The 18798-nt window shown below is 43.3% G+C and overlaps 1 protein-coding gene across 1 annotated transcript in view; it reads left to right on the forward strand.

Annotated features, from left to right (window-relative positions):
* The window catches only part of DGKG (diacylglycerol kinase gamma), a 223186-nt gene that overhangs the window by 84980 nt on the left and 119408 nt on the right, over positions 1-18798 (forward strand). Inside the window, exons 6-11 of the mRNA XM_055568807.1 lie at positions 2755-2925; positions 6166-6215; positions 9477-9551; positions 10236-10358; positions 14556-14673; positions 16247-16335. Of these exons, the coding sequence (XP_055424782.1) occupies positions 2755-2925; positions 6166-6215; positions 9477-9551; positions 10236-10358; positions 14556-14673; positions 16247-16335 (626 nt within the window). The remainder of the gene's footprint in view (positions 1-2754; positions 2926-6165; positions 6216-9476; positions 9552-10235; positions 10359-14555; positions 14674-16246; positions 16336-18798) is intronic.

Below are 18798 nucleotides of genomic sequence, written 5' to 3' on the forward strand. Positions count from 1 at the left end.
GTTACTCAAAAGGACCTTCTGCAGAGACAGCTGGAGTTCTCTCTGTGCAGCTGCCTCCCCTCCAGTGCTCTGCTCTGTGAATTCCACCCACCGTGAGCTCCCCAGACTCCCAGCTCCATCTCTGCAACTCACAGAGATTTCCAGGACCTCCCTGGGTTTCCCTCCTTGTGCCACAGTCTAGAAACTTTCCAGTCAGTAAGATGTGGCATTTGCAGGGATCACCTCAATTGTTTCCCATCTCTTGGGATCACTCGTTGGTGCTGGCCATAGTCAATGTCCTGTGAACCATTATTTTGTATCTTTTGTCCAATTTTTTAGTTACAACAGTAAGAGGGTAAAATTGGTCCCTCTTATTCCAACTTAGTTGGCATGGAATTCACTATAATAGTGTTTTATTGAATGAATAATTTGAGGATATAACAGTAACTTGAGCTACCTAATACAAAGAATTTTTCACATTTGTCTTATATATTTAAGTTTTTCCATAACTTTAACTCCATTGAGATTTTTGTACTTCTATGCATATGTAATTTCATAGCAATTTCCTCCATCTCACTATCCTTGTTTTTATTTCATCCTATTGTGTTTTCATCTCAATTTGCTCACCTCTGAGGCTTTCTACTCCTGTTTAATAGAGGTTGCACCTTCTTGCAATCTACTGAGTGTCCTGCCCAATAAGAAATCATTTCCAGAGATACGGTCCTCTGAGATTTCAGGATAAAACTTCCTTTCCTTGTTTTGCAGCTCTGTTTCGTGGATTCCATCATGGTCTCTTCACAGGGCCCTCTGTGCCATTCAGAGTATGTCAGCGACCTTTGGTCTCACCCACTGTCCATCTGGGTGATGCGTAATTCCCTTCTCAAGCCACAGCTAACCTCTAGGACCAGGAAGGCTTTCATGTAGCACAGCTCTGTTGGCCTGAGATGAACTGTTTGCCATTACTTGGCATTTTGCTTCTCTAAATAGTGTACTGGTGGCATTGCTTCCCCAGCAGGCATTACTGTCGAGGTTGTCACTCCCTCTGCTTATGCCTTCAAGATCCTGTTACTTGGTAGTACAACAGTTAGGTTGCATTTTCCAGTACCAGTCTTCCTTTTACTGTTTCCTGTGGTTTTGTGAGTTGTACCCCTTTATTCAATATTAAGATCATGGATTCGGGAAAGAGAGATGGCCCTTAAAGTGCCTCAAAAAAGTATAATTCACACAGTAAAATATAGGTATCTGGTTTTCTGGTTAGTATTAATGTTAATAACATCAGATTTCTTAACCAGAGGACAAAGAAATGGTTTTCCTATTATTAGCACTAGTCCAGTCACTTGGTCTTATCTGACTCATCGACCCCATGGACTGTAGACCCCAGGCTCCTCTGTCTATGGAATTTTGCAGGCAAGAATATTGGAGTGGGTTGCTATTTCCTCCTCCAGGGAATCTTCCCAACCCAGGGATTGAACCCAGGTCTCCTGCATTCCAGGCATATTCTTTACCATATGAGCCACAGGGAAGGCCTTTCCTACCTATAAGAATGAAAAGAAGGAAATTTTCAGAGGGAAAACTTACTCTACTCCTGTGGTATATTGAGTCACTTTCTGCACTGTATTTATGCTACTGATTAGGCTTTCAGTTTGAAGAAGGCAAAGACACCCCACTCCAGTACTCTTGCCTGGAAAATCCCATGGACGGAGACGCCTGGTAGGCTGCAGTCCATGGGGTCGCTAAGAGTTGGACACGACTGAGCGACTTCACTTTCACTTTTCACTTTCATGCATTGGAGAAGGAAATGGCAACCCACTCCAGTGTTCTTGCCTGGAGAATCCCAGGGATGGGGGAGCCTGGTGGGCTGCCATCTATGGGGTGGCACAGGGTCGGACACGACTGAAGCGACTTACAGCAGCAGCAGTATAGTTAGTATAGTTAGGTAATTAGTATAGCTTAGTGGTAGTTAGGGAGAAGGCAATGGCACCCCACTGCAGTACTGTTGCCTGGAAAATCCCATGGATGGAGGAACCTGGTAGGCTGCAGTCCATGGGGTCGCTAAGAGAAAGACACGACTGAGCTACTTCACTTTCACTTTCCACTTTCATGCATAGGAGAAGGAAATAGCAACCCACTCCAGTGTTCTTGCCTGGAGAATCCCATGGATGGAGAAGCCTGGTAGGCTGCAGTCCATGTGGTCGCACAGAGTCGGATACGACTGAAGTGACTTAGCAGTAGCAGCAGCAGGCTTTCAGTATGTGAAAATTCTTCCTAGTTTCTGGAAATTAGGTGATTGTTGATCCCAGTTTTCTCTTTTGAACTTTTATCTTTTTTATTTATCTTTAAATGTACTTGAGAAGAAAATTGTGAAGGGGTATGTTGGTACATAACTAATAGTCTGGATTTTTGGAGTCCCAGCTAAAATTACTTCTTTGATGTATTCCCCCCAAAATTAAGCTAAATGGCATTTACCTGATTGATATTACTAAAATTCACTGTCATCTTTTCTAAAAATTCACATAGCATAAGGGACTTTCTTATATGGCTATAGACTCTTTAAAGGGTCAGAATGCAGTTGTTTCAAAAAATATGAAGCTTACAAACTGGATTTCTAGGACCTCTGATTTAATCATATCTTTTTTATTTGATCAAAAGCATCATCCATGCCTTTGAAGACATTTATATAAAACTCTTGCCTCTTCCATGAAAAGAATGGGGCAACAAGGGTTTCCTATTTACTAAACCTTGTGTCTTTGGATGCTTTCATTTTGCATGATGCAGAAACAAAGATCACTGAGAAGCAAGTGCCTGCTAAGAACCAAGCAGCTGCGACCCCTGTGGGGAACCTTGTTGCTCCGTCTTCAGGCTCAGAACCCCCCATAGTCTACCTGAAGGATGTCGTGTGTTACCTGTCCCTACTGGAGTCGGGGAGACCTCAGGATAAGCTAGAGTGTAAGTATGTACCCTGTCAAGGGACTTTGACTTTTTCCTAGAGGAAGACCTAGTGTCCTCTCCGTCCTTCTAAACTGAGGTTGATCTGGGATCCTGGGGTGGGTACTGCCCCCTCGAGGGAGGTCGTCTGCCCTGTCACCAATAGTGACATAAACATTTCCTAGAATCTACGATGGACCACAGTACCAGTTGTACAGGGCGGGGGTGCATTTGACACCTTGGTATTGAGAATCAAGATCTGGAAAGGGAAGGAGTCTTTAAAAGAGATGAAGACTCCCTTTCTTTGCTGGCAGGATTTCCTGAAAGCCTCTAATCAGAAAGCTGCTGCCTCCCCTTAGAAGATTTTTTCAAGGGAAGATTTGCAACATCTGTCTTCCTTCCCCTGTTCCATGCCCAAGCAATTCTTTAACTATGAAGAAGCCTTTTTTTTCCTTGAGACCTAATCAACCTCTACCTTGTTAAAGCTTATTTCTATGTCTTCACCCATCCCAACCCCAAGTGTTTTGGCCTCTAGAGAAAGAAGGCTAGTTAATTAAGGGAATTGAGCTTGGTTTTAAAAACAAAGTCTTCAGAAGGAGAAAAATAACAGAAAGGAAAGCCCACAAAGTGCAGTCTCGCAGACAGTCACTCTGGAGATGGTCTCGCTGGCCTCTGCGAGCCTACAGGCAAACTTTACAGCAGGTTATAGGTAGGTCTTGTTTAAAAATATATATTATTTTGGTTTCTCTTAGGATCTTAGGAGACTTAAGGGAAAAGTATACGCATTATAGCAAAAGTTAGAATTCCAGCCTAAAATCAGAATAGTCAATGAAATAAACATTAGCAAGGAGAAGTCTGGCAGAGGTTAACCCTTGCCAAAAACAAAATGAAACATTTGCTCATTAACCGAGCTTAAAATCTACCCCACAGGTTTGATAATAATTGCCAGTCTTAAGTGATAATTTCGAAGCAAATGTACCAGATTTCTGTTTGTACTGACTAATGTTAAAAGAGAAATGTCAGATTATTTCCCACATTCGGTTGGATTTGGGGCATTGTATTTGTTCATAACTACCAGAGAGGATATGGCAGACTCTTTCATATGAGTGCCTCTCAGACTGAGTCCTGTAATGGTAATAAAAATGAACTGATTTTAAAAGCTTTTTCTTATAGAAAAATTTAAATACAGATAAAAGTAGAGAATGCAAAGAACTTCCCTATATCCATCAACCACCTTCAGCAATTACCAGCTTCTGGTCAGTTGTGTTTTATTTATACCTCCTACTCATTTCTCCTGCACCAGATTATTTTGAAGCCAATTTTGAACATCATATAATTTCATTTGTAAATATCTCAGTATGTACCTCTGACATATGACTTTTCCTAAATATAATCACAACACTGTTATCACATCTAAAGAAAATGATTCCTTACTATTTTCAAACATTCCGTTTTCATTATTTTCAGTATTCATTGTTTTCCCATCATGGTAAACAATTCAAATGTTGTTTATTTGAATTGGAGGTCCAAGTAAAGTCCATGCACTTTACTTTTTTTCCCTGAAATTTTTTGTTGCAGAAACTTGGTCATTTGTCCTTAAAGTTTTCTTTAATTAAGACAAATAAATTCAAATCATCTCAGATTTTAGTGACTGAAACCAAGTTAAACCTTTAAAAAAAAAAATAACAGTTTGTGTGTGTATAGGAAATGATAGGCTGAAATTTCACCTATTATCAATGTAATAAAAAAAACTCAACATCGAACATCTCATTTTTGCTAAACACTTTAAATGCACTATTAACCTCACAGTAACCCTAGAAAAGTGACATGATTTTTGTCATTTTATATATATATATATATAATTTTGTCATTTATATATAAGAAAGCATGGAAAAGTTAAATGACTTGCCTAAGGCCATGCTTCTAAAAAAAAGGATGCTTGCTCATACTTCTTGTTCTACTCCTCACAGTAGGACCAAAGTGGGCTCCACATTAGCGCCACCTGGGCCCAGAGTGTCTCTGGGACATTCAGAGGAGCCACAAAGAATCGGAAGCCCATGACCCCACTTTTAAATAATTTAAATTCCAACCAGAGACACATCACTGTATACATAAGGTCCAGAGACATAAAACATGTAGAAGGAAGTGACAACACAAGGGCAGATTAACAAATTAACAGGAGTGCTGTGACCCTGTGGGTACATCCCGAGAGGTCCAGAGTAGTTGCATGAGTGAAGGGTCGGTCAGGGGAGGCTCCATGGAGAAGGCTGGCACAAGGGAACATTTCAAAGGATAGGAAGGAAATGAAGACATTTTCAGCTCTGCTTCCCACCCTGCTTACTTGTGAGACCACAGACAGAATCTCTACCTTTTAGATTAATTAAACAGCAAGTTTCCAAATCTCATAAATGAACATTTAGTCCTTTCCCCAAAATTCATTCCCAAATCTTTCTTATCCTCCATCACTTCTCTACAGTTAGAACATGGCAGAGGATGTTTCTGAATCACATGTTGACATTTTAGAAAAAAAAATACAATAGCTTCTATAATAGTAACTACTTCATAATATTATTGAGGATTAAATAGTAATAATGATAAGTGCATAAGATGATATATTATACATATTAAATGCCATATATAAATATTCATTAATGAAAGAAAATACAAATAACATCTGTTGAGTGTTTCTTACATTCCAAGCACTATAGATTTTGGTGTATCATTTACATATTAGTCTTCATTTGAAAAAAGACTTAGGATAAAGAAACTATTTTAATCTCCATCTTACAGATGAAGAAATTGAATCTAAAGAAGATAAATGACTGTTTTGATGTGCTAGAGGTGGTAGGACAGGGCCATGGTCTGAAGCTAACTTCACACCCTTCCTATGTGCAGTGGAAGCAGTGCCCCATCTATCACTCCAGTGTCTGCCCACCACCAGCAGGGCATCTGCTTTGCGTTGTGTTCCCATGATGCTGAGAGGTGTGAATGCTCCATAGGGAATCACACTCATGACCCAGATCTCATCAGTCAAAGAGTTATTGCTTAGACAGTCCTAGAAGCCAGGTGGCTTGGTTCTCCTCTCTCTTCCCACCCTCTTTGTGAGGAAACAGACTCTGTGCCTTGGAGGGTGGGTTAGTTGGCTGCAACAGACTTCACCCCAGTGATGGTCAGAACTGACCTAAAAACTGGCAGCAAAGTCTCAGCCCATCCTTGGTGCCTGGAAGACCTCCTCAAGCCTCGCCTTTGTGTTTCTTACAGTCATGTTTCGTCTCTATGATTCGGATGAGAACGGTCTCCTGGACCAAGCGGTAAGCTCTCTAAATATTCCTCCAAGATGCAAGAAAGGCTAGGGGAGAGGGGAGCAGGTGAAGGGAGAGTTCAAAAACTTCCAGTTCCACCATCATCAGAATACTTGTGTCTCAATATGAGCTGCAGAGATGAATAGAAACCCCCTCCTTCTAACATCCAAAGAGCCGGGCCAGAGGAGAGTGAATGCCAGCTTGCCTTTTCATTCCAGGAGCCCAAATTGCAAAATCTCAGATTGGGGAGATGTAAAATGTAGTTACTTTCCCAGTTGGTTCAGAAATTCCCCCTTCAGTTTCCTACTGAAGTTCAAGAGTGGAGGAAAGGAGGTGGGGAGAGGCAGCAAGACCAGGGCAGGAAGACAGGAGGAAGGCAGGTAACTTCTGGTGAGCTTGGCCATCGCCCTTGCCTTCTTCTCATATCCTAGGCACTAGCACTAGGAGTCTCACTCTATCTTCTCCAAGCACATCATCCCATCCCACCAAACCTGGGAAGCCTGAGTCTTGCCCCCACGTTCTCTCAGGAAGAGGCAGGAATAGGGTGGGGATCATAGGGTGAGAAGAAGGGCAGAAAAGGAAGAAGGCAGAGAGTGGAGAGGGCAGACAGAATCAGACAGGTCCTGTTCTCATGACTGGCAGGGTCAGAGATGGGATGCATTCCCAGAAAGGCTCTGAGGTTGAAGTGCATGGAGCTGAGACAGCCCAGAGGGAGGAAGAAAGGGAAGCACTCCACTAGACCAACTGCATCATCCCAGTTCCCTCTCAACCCTAGATGGTCTTAATGGGATCCCTATTTCAGTGCTGTGGGTTGGATCATGCAAGGGAACCACCGGAGAATCATGGACTCTTAAACATTTGTTTAACGCCCATTGATTATCTTGTATATGTCAGGCACTGGTCTAAGCCCTGGGGATGTATCAATGAGCCAATGGACAGAGATGCAGGTCCTCATAAAGCTTTCATTCTAACGAAAACACACACGCTGCAAAGTGTAGTCAACTATGTGTTCAATACAATGTGTACCAGAGGACGATAAAGAAGGGAAAGGAAGTGTTGGATGAGCTTCAGTTTTAGCAAGAGGAGCTAAGGAAGGACTCCCTGAGGGAAGGACATCTGAGCAGATACTTGAAGGATTTGAAGGGAGTGAGTCATGGGGAATCACCTCCCAGGCAGAGGGAGCAACAAGGGCACAGGTCCTTGAGGGATGCCTGGAATACCAGCAGATTAAGGAGGAGGCAAGAATGAGTGGAGCAGGAGGGGTGAACAGATGAGGTCAGAGAAGTAATGAGAAGGGACAAGATATTTGCAAAGCATTCTCAAGCCTTAAAGGTGATTACAAGGGTTTTCTCTGGAGAAGTGGAGAACCATTGCAGTTTCTGAGCAGACGAGTGACATGATTGACTTAGGTCCTCACAGAGTCTCTCTAGCTGCTGTGTTGAGTCTAGACTGTAGGAACGTAGGCAGTTCCTCCAGTTGGGAGGCTGTAAAAATAAGCAAGACAAATGAAGGTAGCTTGCCTTAGGGTAGCAGCATTGCAGGTGGTGAGAAGTGGTTAAATTCTGGATCTGTTTGGAAGGTATCATTGGTGGACTGAAGCAAGTATCAAAGTAGTTCTATCTCTCAACTTCCCACCAAGACCCCTTGGCAGTTGGATATCCAGCCTCTTGGTGAACACTCCCAGTAATGGAGAATTCACCTATTACCTTAAAACAGCCAATCCACTGCTGAGGATGATGTTAGAGAGGGCATCTTTCCGGCATCAAAGCCACCTCTAGTCCACCAGGGAAATTTTCAGTACAAAACTCAATTCTGCCCTTCTCTCCCCTCCCCCAACCCAATGGTGAGGTCAAAATAGGCCAATCTTCCAACTCTTCCCTCCCTCTGTCCCTCGGCTTATTTCTGCCCTCTATAGCTGACCAGCGGAGTACCAGTTGTACACAGTAGGCCTTCAATTATTTGAACATCTGACCACATCTTCCCTAAAATCTTCTCCAAGCTCCAATTTCCTAATTTCTACAGTATTTCTGGTAAAGCAGATTTAAATAACCACTCTAGTCAAGCTCTAGTTTGGCAATGCCATTCTTAAAATATGGCGTAGAATTGAACCTGCCCCTCCAGGACTCTTTAAGTATCCATATCAGGAGAACTCGTTCTTGAAATCTGCCCACTCTGCTTCCTGAAAATGCCCACCCATTTACACAGCTCTAGATCAAGTCTAATTCTCCAATTCAAAATCACATTGTTTGCTCGCATTGAATATTGAACCCTGCTAGATTCACAAGATGTTCCACTGGAACATCTGCTGGGCTCTGTTCCCACCTTACTGCCCATTTCCTTTTCCCCACCTACTGCCTCATCTGCAGTTTTGCAGTGGGCTATTTTCTAATTTAAATGAAATACAATGTTAAAAATCCCTGTTGGGTTTTAGCTTGCTTATGTTGACCCACCCAGCATTCTGTCTGGTGAAAGTAACACCTTTAACCCTTGCTTTAGTTCTCCAATGCGTATCCCCAAATCAATTTATTATGAATATCCTAGATGGTACCCTAAATGTGAAAATGCTTCCTCAGTCCATTGTGTTTCCGTGGGATTCTCAGGGCACTGATTCATTAGCATCCAGCAATTCTGTGAGGTTTTAGATGGAGCCCAGCCGTGGTACCAAACAAAAGGCTCACTCATTAGAGAAGCATAGCCTTCATGAATTTCCTGTTTCAGGAGTCCCAGACCCAGGGCTGGACTTGATACAAAGGATACAAAGGAGATGCCAAAAAGAATCTGAATCATAGTGCCTGAGAAAGGACCAACCCAGTGGCCCTACATCCAACTGAAACTGACCCCCAAGGGGTATAGATGAATCCCAAGTTGCTAAAGCTGTGGGAATGAGGTGTGGGAAAAGGGGGAGGGAAGAAGTGCCTTGGTTTGTAAGTATTTTTAGGAGCTGTGATCACAAAGGAGGAGGAAACAGGAGTGCTTTCTATGCTGAGTCAAAGCACAGAATAGGGGAAGGAAGGTGGATTTAGGAGAAGGTCAGTGTTCAGTGAGCTTTCTGCATACCTCTGGCTTATCCACGGTCTATGCTTCTTGTGAGCTTTGTGGTCAAGGCAGAAATAAAGAGCAGAAACAAACAGTGAGCTCATGATGAAATGCCAGTGTATTGTACCAGCTGCTTCTCACACGACACCCTGCGCATCTTCCCACGGGGCTTGATTTTGACTCTTGTTCTTGGAAACACATCTTCAGTTGGGTTCTCTCCTTGGTGTTTTCTAGGAGATGGATCGTATTGTCAGCCAGATGCTGCACATTGCCCAGTATCTCGAGTGGGATCCCACGGAGCTAAGGCCTGTGAGTTTCCAGCAACCTGGGGTGACTTCCCAGTGAGCTTCTAAGATAAGAGTGGGACTTGAAAAAACACACTTGTTTACAGTAGAGTGTCTCCCAGACTCATCTTCTTAGAGGTGGCTCCTTTGGGGTCCTACACCTCCTTGACCTCCCACTTCTCTGATAGGAAAAATTAGAGGCCGGGGAATAGTGTAGACTAATTCAAATAATAATACCTAATAATACCCCCTAGCTGAATTTTTATAACAGGGGTTCATAGGTCATAGAATTTAGAGCTAGAAAGAAATTCAAAGATTTTTCTCAGTCATCAGATAATAATAATTATTACATTGGGGGCTCCCATGAGACCAATATTATGTTTGGCATTTTGTATACATTTTCCCTAATCTTTGCTACCAGGCTGCAAGCACAGCAATGCTAGTTCTATTTTGCAGATGGGCAAAGCAGAAAAACAGAGCCCAGAGAGTCCAGGTGGCTTGCTTAAGGGCACACAGGTCTGGGAAGACCCAGGCTTGGACCTCTGTTCCCCTCACCCCAGTTTACTCCGTCACTGCTGTCTACTCACTCTGAATCAGAGAGAAAGGGGTAAAACACAAGAAAACTCAGAACAAAAGAGAAAAAAAAGGGCAGGGGCGAGCAGAGAAGCCGAGGGTGAAAGTGGACAATTGTTGCTCTACGGATTTGCAGATACTGAAGGAGATGTTACAAGGCATGGACTACGACCAGGACGGCTTTGTGTCTCTTGAGGAGTGGGTCCACGGAGGGATGACCACCATCCCATTGCTGGTCCTCCTGGGCATGGACGACTCTGTAAGTTGCACACTTGAGGTCCAAGACCCCTCACCTTTCAGAAACATCAGGTTCCATGTGGAAGTTAATATCCTTGGTTTCTGTCCCGGACTTCCCAGTGGATACCTCATATGCTCCAGGCCAGCCCCGAAGTCCTCTCTTTTTTACCTGTTAGTGCCTGAAATATGTTCATTCATTTGACAGACATTTACTAAATTATTACTAAATAAAGATACTGTTCTGAGTACCGAGAGGAGACACAGATATCATATTCACCCAGCTGAAACTTCTGTTCAACCACACAAAGGACAAAAAATTTTCAGGGAAGAATTCCATCTTTTCTCAAAATTAGCTGTAAAAATGCTAAGAGAGTTTGGGAAGGAAGGGAAGCAGGGAGGGAGGGAAGGAAAGGAAAGGAAAAATACTGATCTGTTGTGAGGCAGAGAGTGTTCAATGATAACATCTTATTTAGCAATCAGAATAACCAGATAAGGTAGATATTTTTTTATCCATTTATACAGATGGAAAATTGAGATTCTGAGTCTGAAGATGAAAAAGAGGAGCCAGCATTTATGTGTGCCTGACTCTAAAGAACCTGCACTTTTGAACACCCCACACTTAAGAGTGAGACCAGCAGAAGAAGTTTTGCCCTGACTCTGAGGGATGCATGGGATTTTGATACCCCATTCTTGAGAGAAAGATCAAGTGAAATGACCTAGGCTATTTGATCTGGTTCTCAATAATGGGTATGGTTTGGCTGGTAGAAGCGAGTTTGCAGGCAGGAGAAGACCTTGATCAAAAACCCACGTGAAAGAAAGTTCAGGGTGTGTTAGAGAAACCTCCCAGTATTTATGTGAAGCACTGGCATCTGACCTGGTCTGCTTATTTACCATGAAAAGTAGCTTCCATACATGAGGTAGGGAAGGTTAGAACTAGGAGCGCAAATGGCAGCATTAGCATTTACCAGTACAACCACCTGGGTTGTAAACAACACCTGTTTGAGATTACTGAAATGACAGAGAGCGGGACAGAAGAGACGGTTCAGCTAGGCTGGCCTATAGCTGACATTGTTGCCTGTGAAATGTCCATCTGACAGTTCTGCAGTTCAGGACTAAGAATCCTGCAATTATCTCATAGCATGTTTAGGTCTTTCCATGTACTAATAGAAATCAATGAACCAGGAACTCCTTTATCCTTAGAACCCTGGAAGATCAGAGCTAGAAGAGAATTTGGTGATCCCTGGTCTATCCCCTTTGTTTTTCATACTGAGGACTAGAGAAGTAAAGGCACTTGCTGGTGGTCACACACCTAATTAGTACCATAGCCCATCTTCCATATTCAGTAACAGCACATTTCTCATGCAGTGATGAGACCCTACTGTGTGCATGAACCCATGTGACCTAGGACCTGGGGGAGCCCAGATAGGTATGGTATACTTTCTGCTCTTAAGGTTCAAGATGATACCTGAATCAAAGTAGGAGTTCTGCTTGAGTGTTGTTCTAACACACCAGTTTTGGGTTTGTTTTTTTCCTTTTCTCTAAAACATAATAGATATGGGACATTTTAATCACAAAGAACCCATTTCTAGTTCTATTTCTTAGGTGGGACTTGCTGAGCCCAAGGTGCTACCAACTCTTTGTTTGGAGGGGTTCCACTTTTTATGGCTGGAAGAGGGAGAGACATCATTTCTCCAACATTTTCCCCAGTGTCTCCCCCTTATGCCAAATGAACCTTGTAGAAAACCATACTTTACATCAGGAATAATGCAAACAAAAAGCAAAAGTGCACTTGGTTTTCATGAATCAAAAGTTTTATGTGTTCATTTGAAAATATGCACTGTATTATATGTTTTTACACTTAATAATTGGGGTTCTAGGGAAACATTCCTCAATGTCTTGTAAGTCACAGTGCTTGTTTGGCTTTTATCAAAACCCACTTATTGCCACTGAAAAGTCTGGAGATCTCTGAATGGGATAAATGAGAAACAATCTGTCTCTAAGGAGCTGTAGGCTCAGCATAAAACCTGGTGTGCAGGACTCCCAAACGCTGCAGCCTCCAATGTGCAAAAATAAAAGAGCCACATGATGGTGCTGTAACCCAAGCAGAAATGCTACTTATTCCAAAGCAAGGTCCTTCTGATTCTTACGCTGTATCTGTGAAAACAGTATCTGAGAAAGGGAGAGTCAGCTAATTAATTTTGCTCATAAAGGTATTTTTAGGTCAGATGACCGTCCTTCGGACTGGGTCTGCTAAGAATACTGTAGTTTCCTTTTTGTCCATGAAGGAAAGCCCTGGTTGGTGGAGATAGAAGAAGAAACACGATTTGGAAGCCATTATGACCACTGGCTTGGCTCAGTCACTTAATATTTGTGTGGTCTTGGGCTGTTTATCTGACTTCTATGAGTCTCTGCTTCTTCATTTCTAGAATAGGTATAAATCTCCCTCCTCACATGTGGGAAAACACTCTTTACTTATTTTTGCGTTCCCTACTCCCTAGTGCAGAGTAAGAACTTAATAAAAGTTTTCATTTACAATGTGTCAGGCGCTGGATTAGGAGCTTCACTTATATTTAATTTAGTTTTTATAAAAATCCCTTGTGGTCAATGTTTGTCAAAAGGATGAATGAATCTGTCTTTTAGTGAATCATTTAATCAATTAATGAACCCATTTACTAAAGTAGAAACCATTTTAGATGAAAAGGCTTTAATTCTATAAAACTCAGGTTTTGGAAGAAGCAGGGTTTTGAGGTGGTAAGAAGAAAAAAGCATATTCTGGCCCCAGGAGGAGACCAGCATTTGAAAAAGCATGTGGGCTTCTCTAGAGACCATTAGCAGAGGAGTCAAGCACAGGAATAGGTCTGGCCACTATGGCCAGCCCAAACCAGAGGGGCCCAGAAATAAGTAGGTTTCAGTCCAGCACATTGGACTCCATGTACCTGACTCTCGATCATTATGAGCTTACAGTACTTTTTTTTTTTTTTACTACCCTTAAGATCAGCCCAAGAGTGTTACTCTTTTGATGGAGTCTATGACAAAAGTTCAACGACACTGTATGTGGAGGGGTGCTCCTGAAACCACAGTCTCCAGTGAGGCTGTGCTCCCAGAGGCTAGAAGGTGTGTGATTATGTCAGGCTTGGCTTATCTGGTGGATAAGGATGAATTTGCTTCTGAGCCAAGCCAGGGGGAAAGGATTTAACCCTCTCTGTCTCTTTGCTATTTTTTTCTATGTACAGAAAGTTTGATGAGAGGAGTACAGTATTTTTACTAAGCAAATTTTTTCCTGATTATAAAACTAGTACCTCCTCATTGTAAGAAATTTGGCAAATACAGAGAAAGTAGAAATTAGAGAATAAAATAAATCCGTAGTGTTGTTAGCTATAGCTAACCTCTGTTAACAATTTGGTCACTTTTTTTTTCCCCATCCAATGTATCATTATATAAAACCAAGATCATAATATGTCATCAAATTTGCATTCTGCTTTTTTGTCTTAGCACTTATAATGATGAGCACATTCCCAAGCCATCCAAGGTTCTTATGAATATCTTTTTGATGGCCACTTAACATTAAATCATAGAGAGGTACCGCAAACCTTTTGGTCATTTTTGAGGGCTTTAGGATATTTTCAGTTTTTCATTATTTTAAATAATTCTGAGCTCAACATCTAATAGAGCACAAAAATGCTCATATATATTTCAAAAATTTATTTAGGATAGAATCCAGGAAAGGAAATTTGTAAGTCAAAAGTTATAAACATTTAAAGGACCTTTAGATAGAGAAATGGATGGATGAATGGATGGATGGATAGATAAGATGGTTGATAGATGATAGGTGATTGATGGATAATAGACAATTGATAAATAATAGGTAATTGACATAATAAATAGATGCTTGACAGATAATAGATAAATTATTGAAAAAAGAAAGGACGAAGTTAAGAGAAAGATAACTAAGTTAGTTTGTTCTGATTTATATTCCACCAGCCATGCAGGAGAGGGCTAATTTTATCTCCCACACACATACTCCATTCAGTCCTAATTTTTAATTTTTGCTTATTTTAGAACATACACACGAAAGGTTTTGTTTTTATTTGTATTTCTATTCAGAGTATTTACATCAGTAAATTAAACAAATAATTCATCTTCCAAATATGAGAAGAGACTCTTTTTAGAGAAAGTGGGGCTTCCTGCTGAGCGTCGCATTCTGTTGCTGTCCCCTCAGGGCTCCAAGGGGGATGGAAAGCACGCCTGGACCCTGAAGCACTTCAAGAAGCCAACCTACTGCAACTTCTGCCACGTCATGCTCATGGGTGTTCGGAAGCAAGGCCTCTGCTGCATTTGTGAGTAAACTTCCTTCAAACCCTTTTTCGCCAGAAACTGGCTTGCTCTGCACATGGTTGAGCCAGTCCCAGGAAAGTTTAGGCATCTCTCCTTCCTAGCTGGAGGGACCTGCCATATTCTTCCCACAGCACGGAATAGAACAAGACCTCCATGTTCTATCCTTATTCAACCCAAATCAAATGGACGAATATTAGTCTGCTGGAGTCGTGTCATGGGCCACTGACTCCCTAGAAAAAAGTTATTAAAGTTCACAGGTAACTAAAAAGCATCTCATATTAATTTCAGTTGCATTTTACTAGTGAATGTTTGTGTGGTCAGAAGAACCACACAAGGTTTTTTAAATTAAATTAATAATAATAAATAAATGAGGGTTTTTTAAATTAAATTAATATTCATAAATACAATGGAAATTAAAATTACCCATTTGTTGTACTTTATAATCCACTTAGTGAAGTCAGACTTGAGAGAAGGAAAAAAAAACACACACGAGAAAGGAGGGAGGGAGCCTGGAAAGGAGAGCAGAAGAAAGAGATGGAGGGGAAGGAAGAGAGAAGGGATGATGGGGGAATGTGTGTGAATTTGGGGGACAGGAAGAGAGGGGAAGGGCTGCAACAGGAAGGCTTTGCAAGGCCCAGGGTATATGGGTGCAGAATCCTGCCCGCCCCTACCCCAACCTCAGGATGCAGACAGCAGGCACTCAGCCTGAACCCTCCAGAGACCGGGGACCTGCTGCTGTTGGGAGGGCCCTCGGGTACGGTGTGGGTCATCCAACTGTTTCATTTGACATGTACATGGGAGCCAGGCAGCAGGCAACCTCCCCCACAAAAGACATCGTAGCAGAGCTGGGCCCAGTGTCTACCTCGAACAAGTATAAGCAGGCATAAGAAGGGGGCCCCTGTCTTTCCAGCCCCCCTCATATCTGGCTTTCACCCACGTTTCATAGACCCAGCCTCATTCCTAGTAGGTTCTAGGCCTGTGGCATAGTAGTAAGTAGTAACAACAATAAATTTGTGGAATAGCTATTCTGACTTGCACAAGTGGTGCTTTATACAAATCATTTAATGCTGCAAAAGCTCCCTAAAGTAAAAGCTAATTTTATTCCCATCTTGTAGAACACTCTGAATTTCAGAGCTGTGAAGGCACATACCCTAGATCATGTGGGTAGTTACAAAGGGCAGAGCTGGAGTTCAGGCCCAGGTCTGCCTGTCTGCAGAGTTAGAGAGACCCTGGCCTTGCTTTCCACTCCCCAACATCCCGACATTCAATACTGTGTTGTTGGCATAGCCAGGGTGACGCCTCATATTCCCCTTAAGGGATGTTTTCCTGCTCCATTCACCAGTGAAAGCCAGTGGGTGGGGTGGAGGGTGTAGAAGTATGTCTGGGAGATAACCATGGATTCCTGTCAGTGAACAACAGGAGACTCGAATTTCCAGTTGGCAAGGCCAGCTCCACATGTCCCCTGCCCCATGGAGGGAGGCCTGGGCCTCAGCTAGTGGGGAGGAGGATGGCTGACCTTCCCTAGGTGGTCACTCACAGGCACTATTCTTATTTATTTATTCATTTATTTTGCAGACTGTAAATACACTGTCCACGAACGCTGTGTATCCAAAAACATTCCTGCGTGTATCAAAACGAACTCCAAAACCAAAAGGGGTGGCGAGGTTGGTGATACCAGTTGCCTTGTTCTACTGCATGCTGTGTCCTGGGCAACATATCCATCTCCACAGATTCCTGGACAGGAAGGGGCTTTGGGAGCTTTGTCCTGTCCCTTCTCTGCCTCGAGGACCACCCTGAAACCATCTTGTCCATCCATCAATCCATTCAGCATCTCCCTAGTACCCACCCACCATGTGCCAGGCCCTGTTCCAGGGGGTATGAGGGTCATAAGGTGGTCCTCAGCCTGGGGAACCATGCAGTCTGGTGGGAGGAGACAGGCACATAAGCAGAGCATAGCGTAGCGAACAGTGCGGTAGTGATAGCACTGTGTGGGACTTACAGTTGAGGCATGGGGGCGGAGGGAAGGGAGAAGAGACGAACAAGGAAGCTTTCACCAAAAAAAAAAAAACAAAACAAATGGCATTTGAGTTGTGTCTTGAACCCAAGTCAGCAGGATTTCACAAGGTATCAAGGAGGACAAGGCACTCTGGACTGGAGAAACTTCAAGAGTGAAGACATGGATACGTGGCTTATTCTGGGGTCTGTACTTGGTTTAGTGTGACTGGCATAGAGGAGACTCAGAGGGAAAGGCAGGAGATGTGCTCTGGACTGGGGAGATCCAGGCTGAGGAGCTGGGAAGGAGGTTTATATGTAGCTAAGGGACTGCTAAAGAATTTTAAGCATGTGAAGAGATGATTGGGTTTGCAAATTAGGTTCACTGCTGGTACTAGGGATAAAGAACCTACCTGCCAATACAGGTAGATGTAAGAGATGCAGGTTTGATCCCTGCGTCAGGAAGATCCCCTGGAGGAGGTCATAGCAACCCACTCCAGTATTCTTGCCTGAAGAACCCCATGGACAGAGGAGCCTGGCAGGCTACAGTCTAAGGGGTCACCGAGCTGGACATGACTAAAACAACTGAGCATGCACACATGCTCTGACTATGGTGCCAGAAAGAGATCAGATTAGAGAGGGGCAAACCCTTCCAACAGTTCAGGCAAGAGGTGGTGCTGCCAAGGGCCTGCCTGGGTTGGGTCTGTACTCGCCTTCTCTGCTGCGTCTGTGCTGAGTGACTGCCCCCCAGTCACGCCAGCTGTTGAGTATTCTGACTGTCTCACTGGCAGAGAAAAAGGACATAAAGGGAGAGGGGAGAGTTTGAGAGATAATTTGGAGGTCCTACCACCAGAATTTGGTGGCAATGGTGTAGGGGATGAGAGAGGGAGGGAGGTTGGAAATGGCTACCACGTTTCTAAGGTGGCCATCTAGTGGTGCCATTCACTGAGTCTGGAAATAGACACTTTCAAATTAGCAGGGGAAGGACACTCAGAGTTATTGCAGAGGGAAGACCCCATTAAGGAATCTGAGTCAGGAGATGATGAGCAGGTGGGAGGAGTATCCAGCCATCCGCAGAAGGAGTCTGAGAGAGAAGGGTACCTCCAGGGGCACGCATGCATGCCTGCGAGGCACCACATGGCCTCTTGTCTGCTGCTCCCGCACCATGCCCATGCACACACCTTTCCATGCCCATGCCTTTCACCAGGACATATGGTGCACCTCCTAGGCTCAGGCCCTGAGCCTGCACTCTGGCCATTGCCACACTCGGAATAGAGGGAGACCACTGAGGGCACATTCCTGGCTTTCTGAGACTCCAGAGGCAACCCAAGTCCTTCACCATCCTCTTTTGATCCCAGAAGAGGAGGGAGAAGGCAATGTGGTGTTGGGAAAATCCCATGGACTTGGAGTCAGGAGACTTGGCCATGAGTCCCTGCTTGGCCACTTCTCAGCCTTGGAACCTAGGACCAGTCACTTAACCTCTCTGAAGCCTCATATTTTTTTTTTCTATATATAATGGAAATAATAATAATCTTGGAGCAAATTAATTTTGACCATGTAGGTGACAAACTGATTAGCAGCCCTCAGGGGTGAACGGCAGAAGGTGAGAAACTACAAAGTAAATGCGACACATTTAGAGCAACAGTTTTACCAAAAACCTTTTGGAAGGAGGACACAGTAACTTAACTGATAAGTAATTTAAAGCTTTTATCTAATACAAACATGGATGGTGTCAGGCAAATAGTCCATGTGTGTTTAGTATTGTGCTTGTTGTTGGCACTTCAGGCTATGCCCCTACATTTCCCCAGAGTCCATATCCACCCCTTCTGCTATTCAGGGTGCCCTAGTGGAAAACAATTTTTAGAAGTTCTATAGAATTCCTGGGGTACTTAACTGAGTGCTCAGACCCCCAGAATTTGGCATCATGGGTCACTTTGCACTTACAGTCACATGCATACACATGCATGCCCACCTGTTTCCCAGGTTCCTGCTCTAGAAACAGGTCCTGGCCAGTAAGCAGGTACAACCAGCTCTGCAGGAAAAAGATGTGAAAGCCACTGGCTGATGACCCACACTAATTCCTCTGGGCTTTCTCTCTAACTTCCTTCCAGAGTGCTTCTCAGCCTGGGCTGCAC

Source organism: Bubalus kerabau, chromosome 2 (genome assembly GCF_029407905.1).
Source record: "Bubalus kerabau isolate K-KA32 ecotype Philippines breed swamp buffalo chromosome 2, PCC_UOA_SB_1v2, whole genome shotgun sequence".
Lineage (NCBI taxonomy): Eukaryota > Metazoa > Chordata > Mammalia > Artiodactyla > Bovidae > Bubalus > Bubalus kerabau.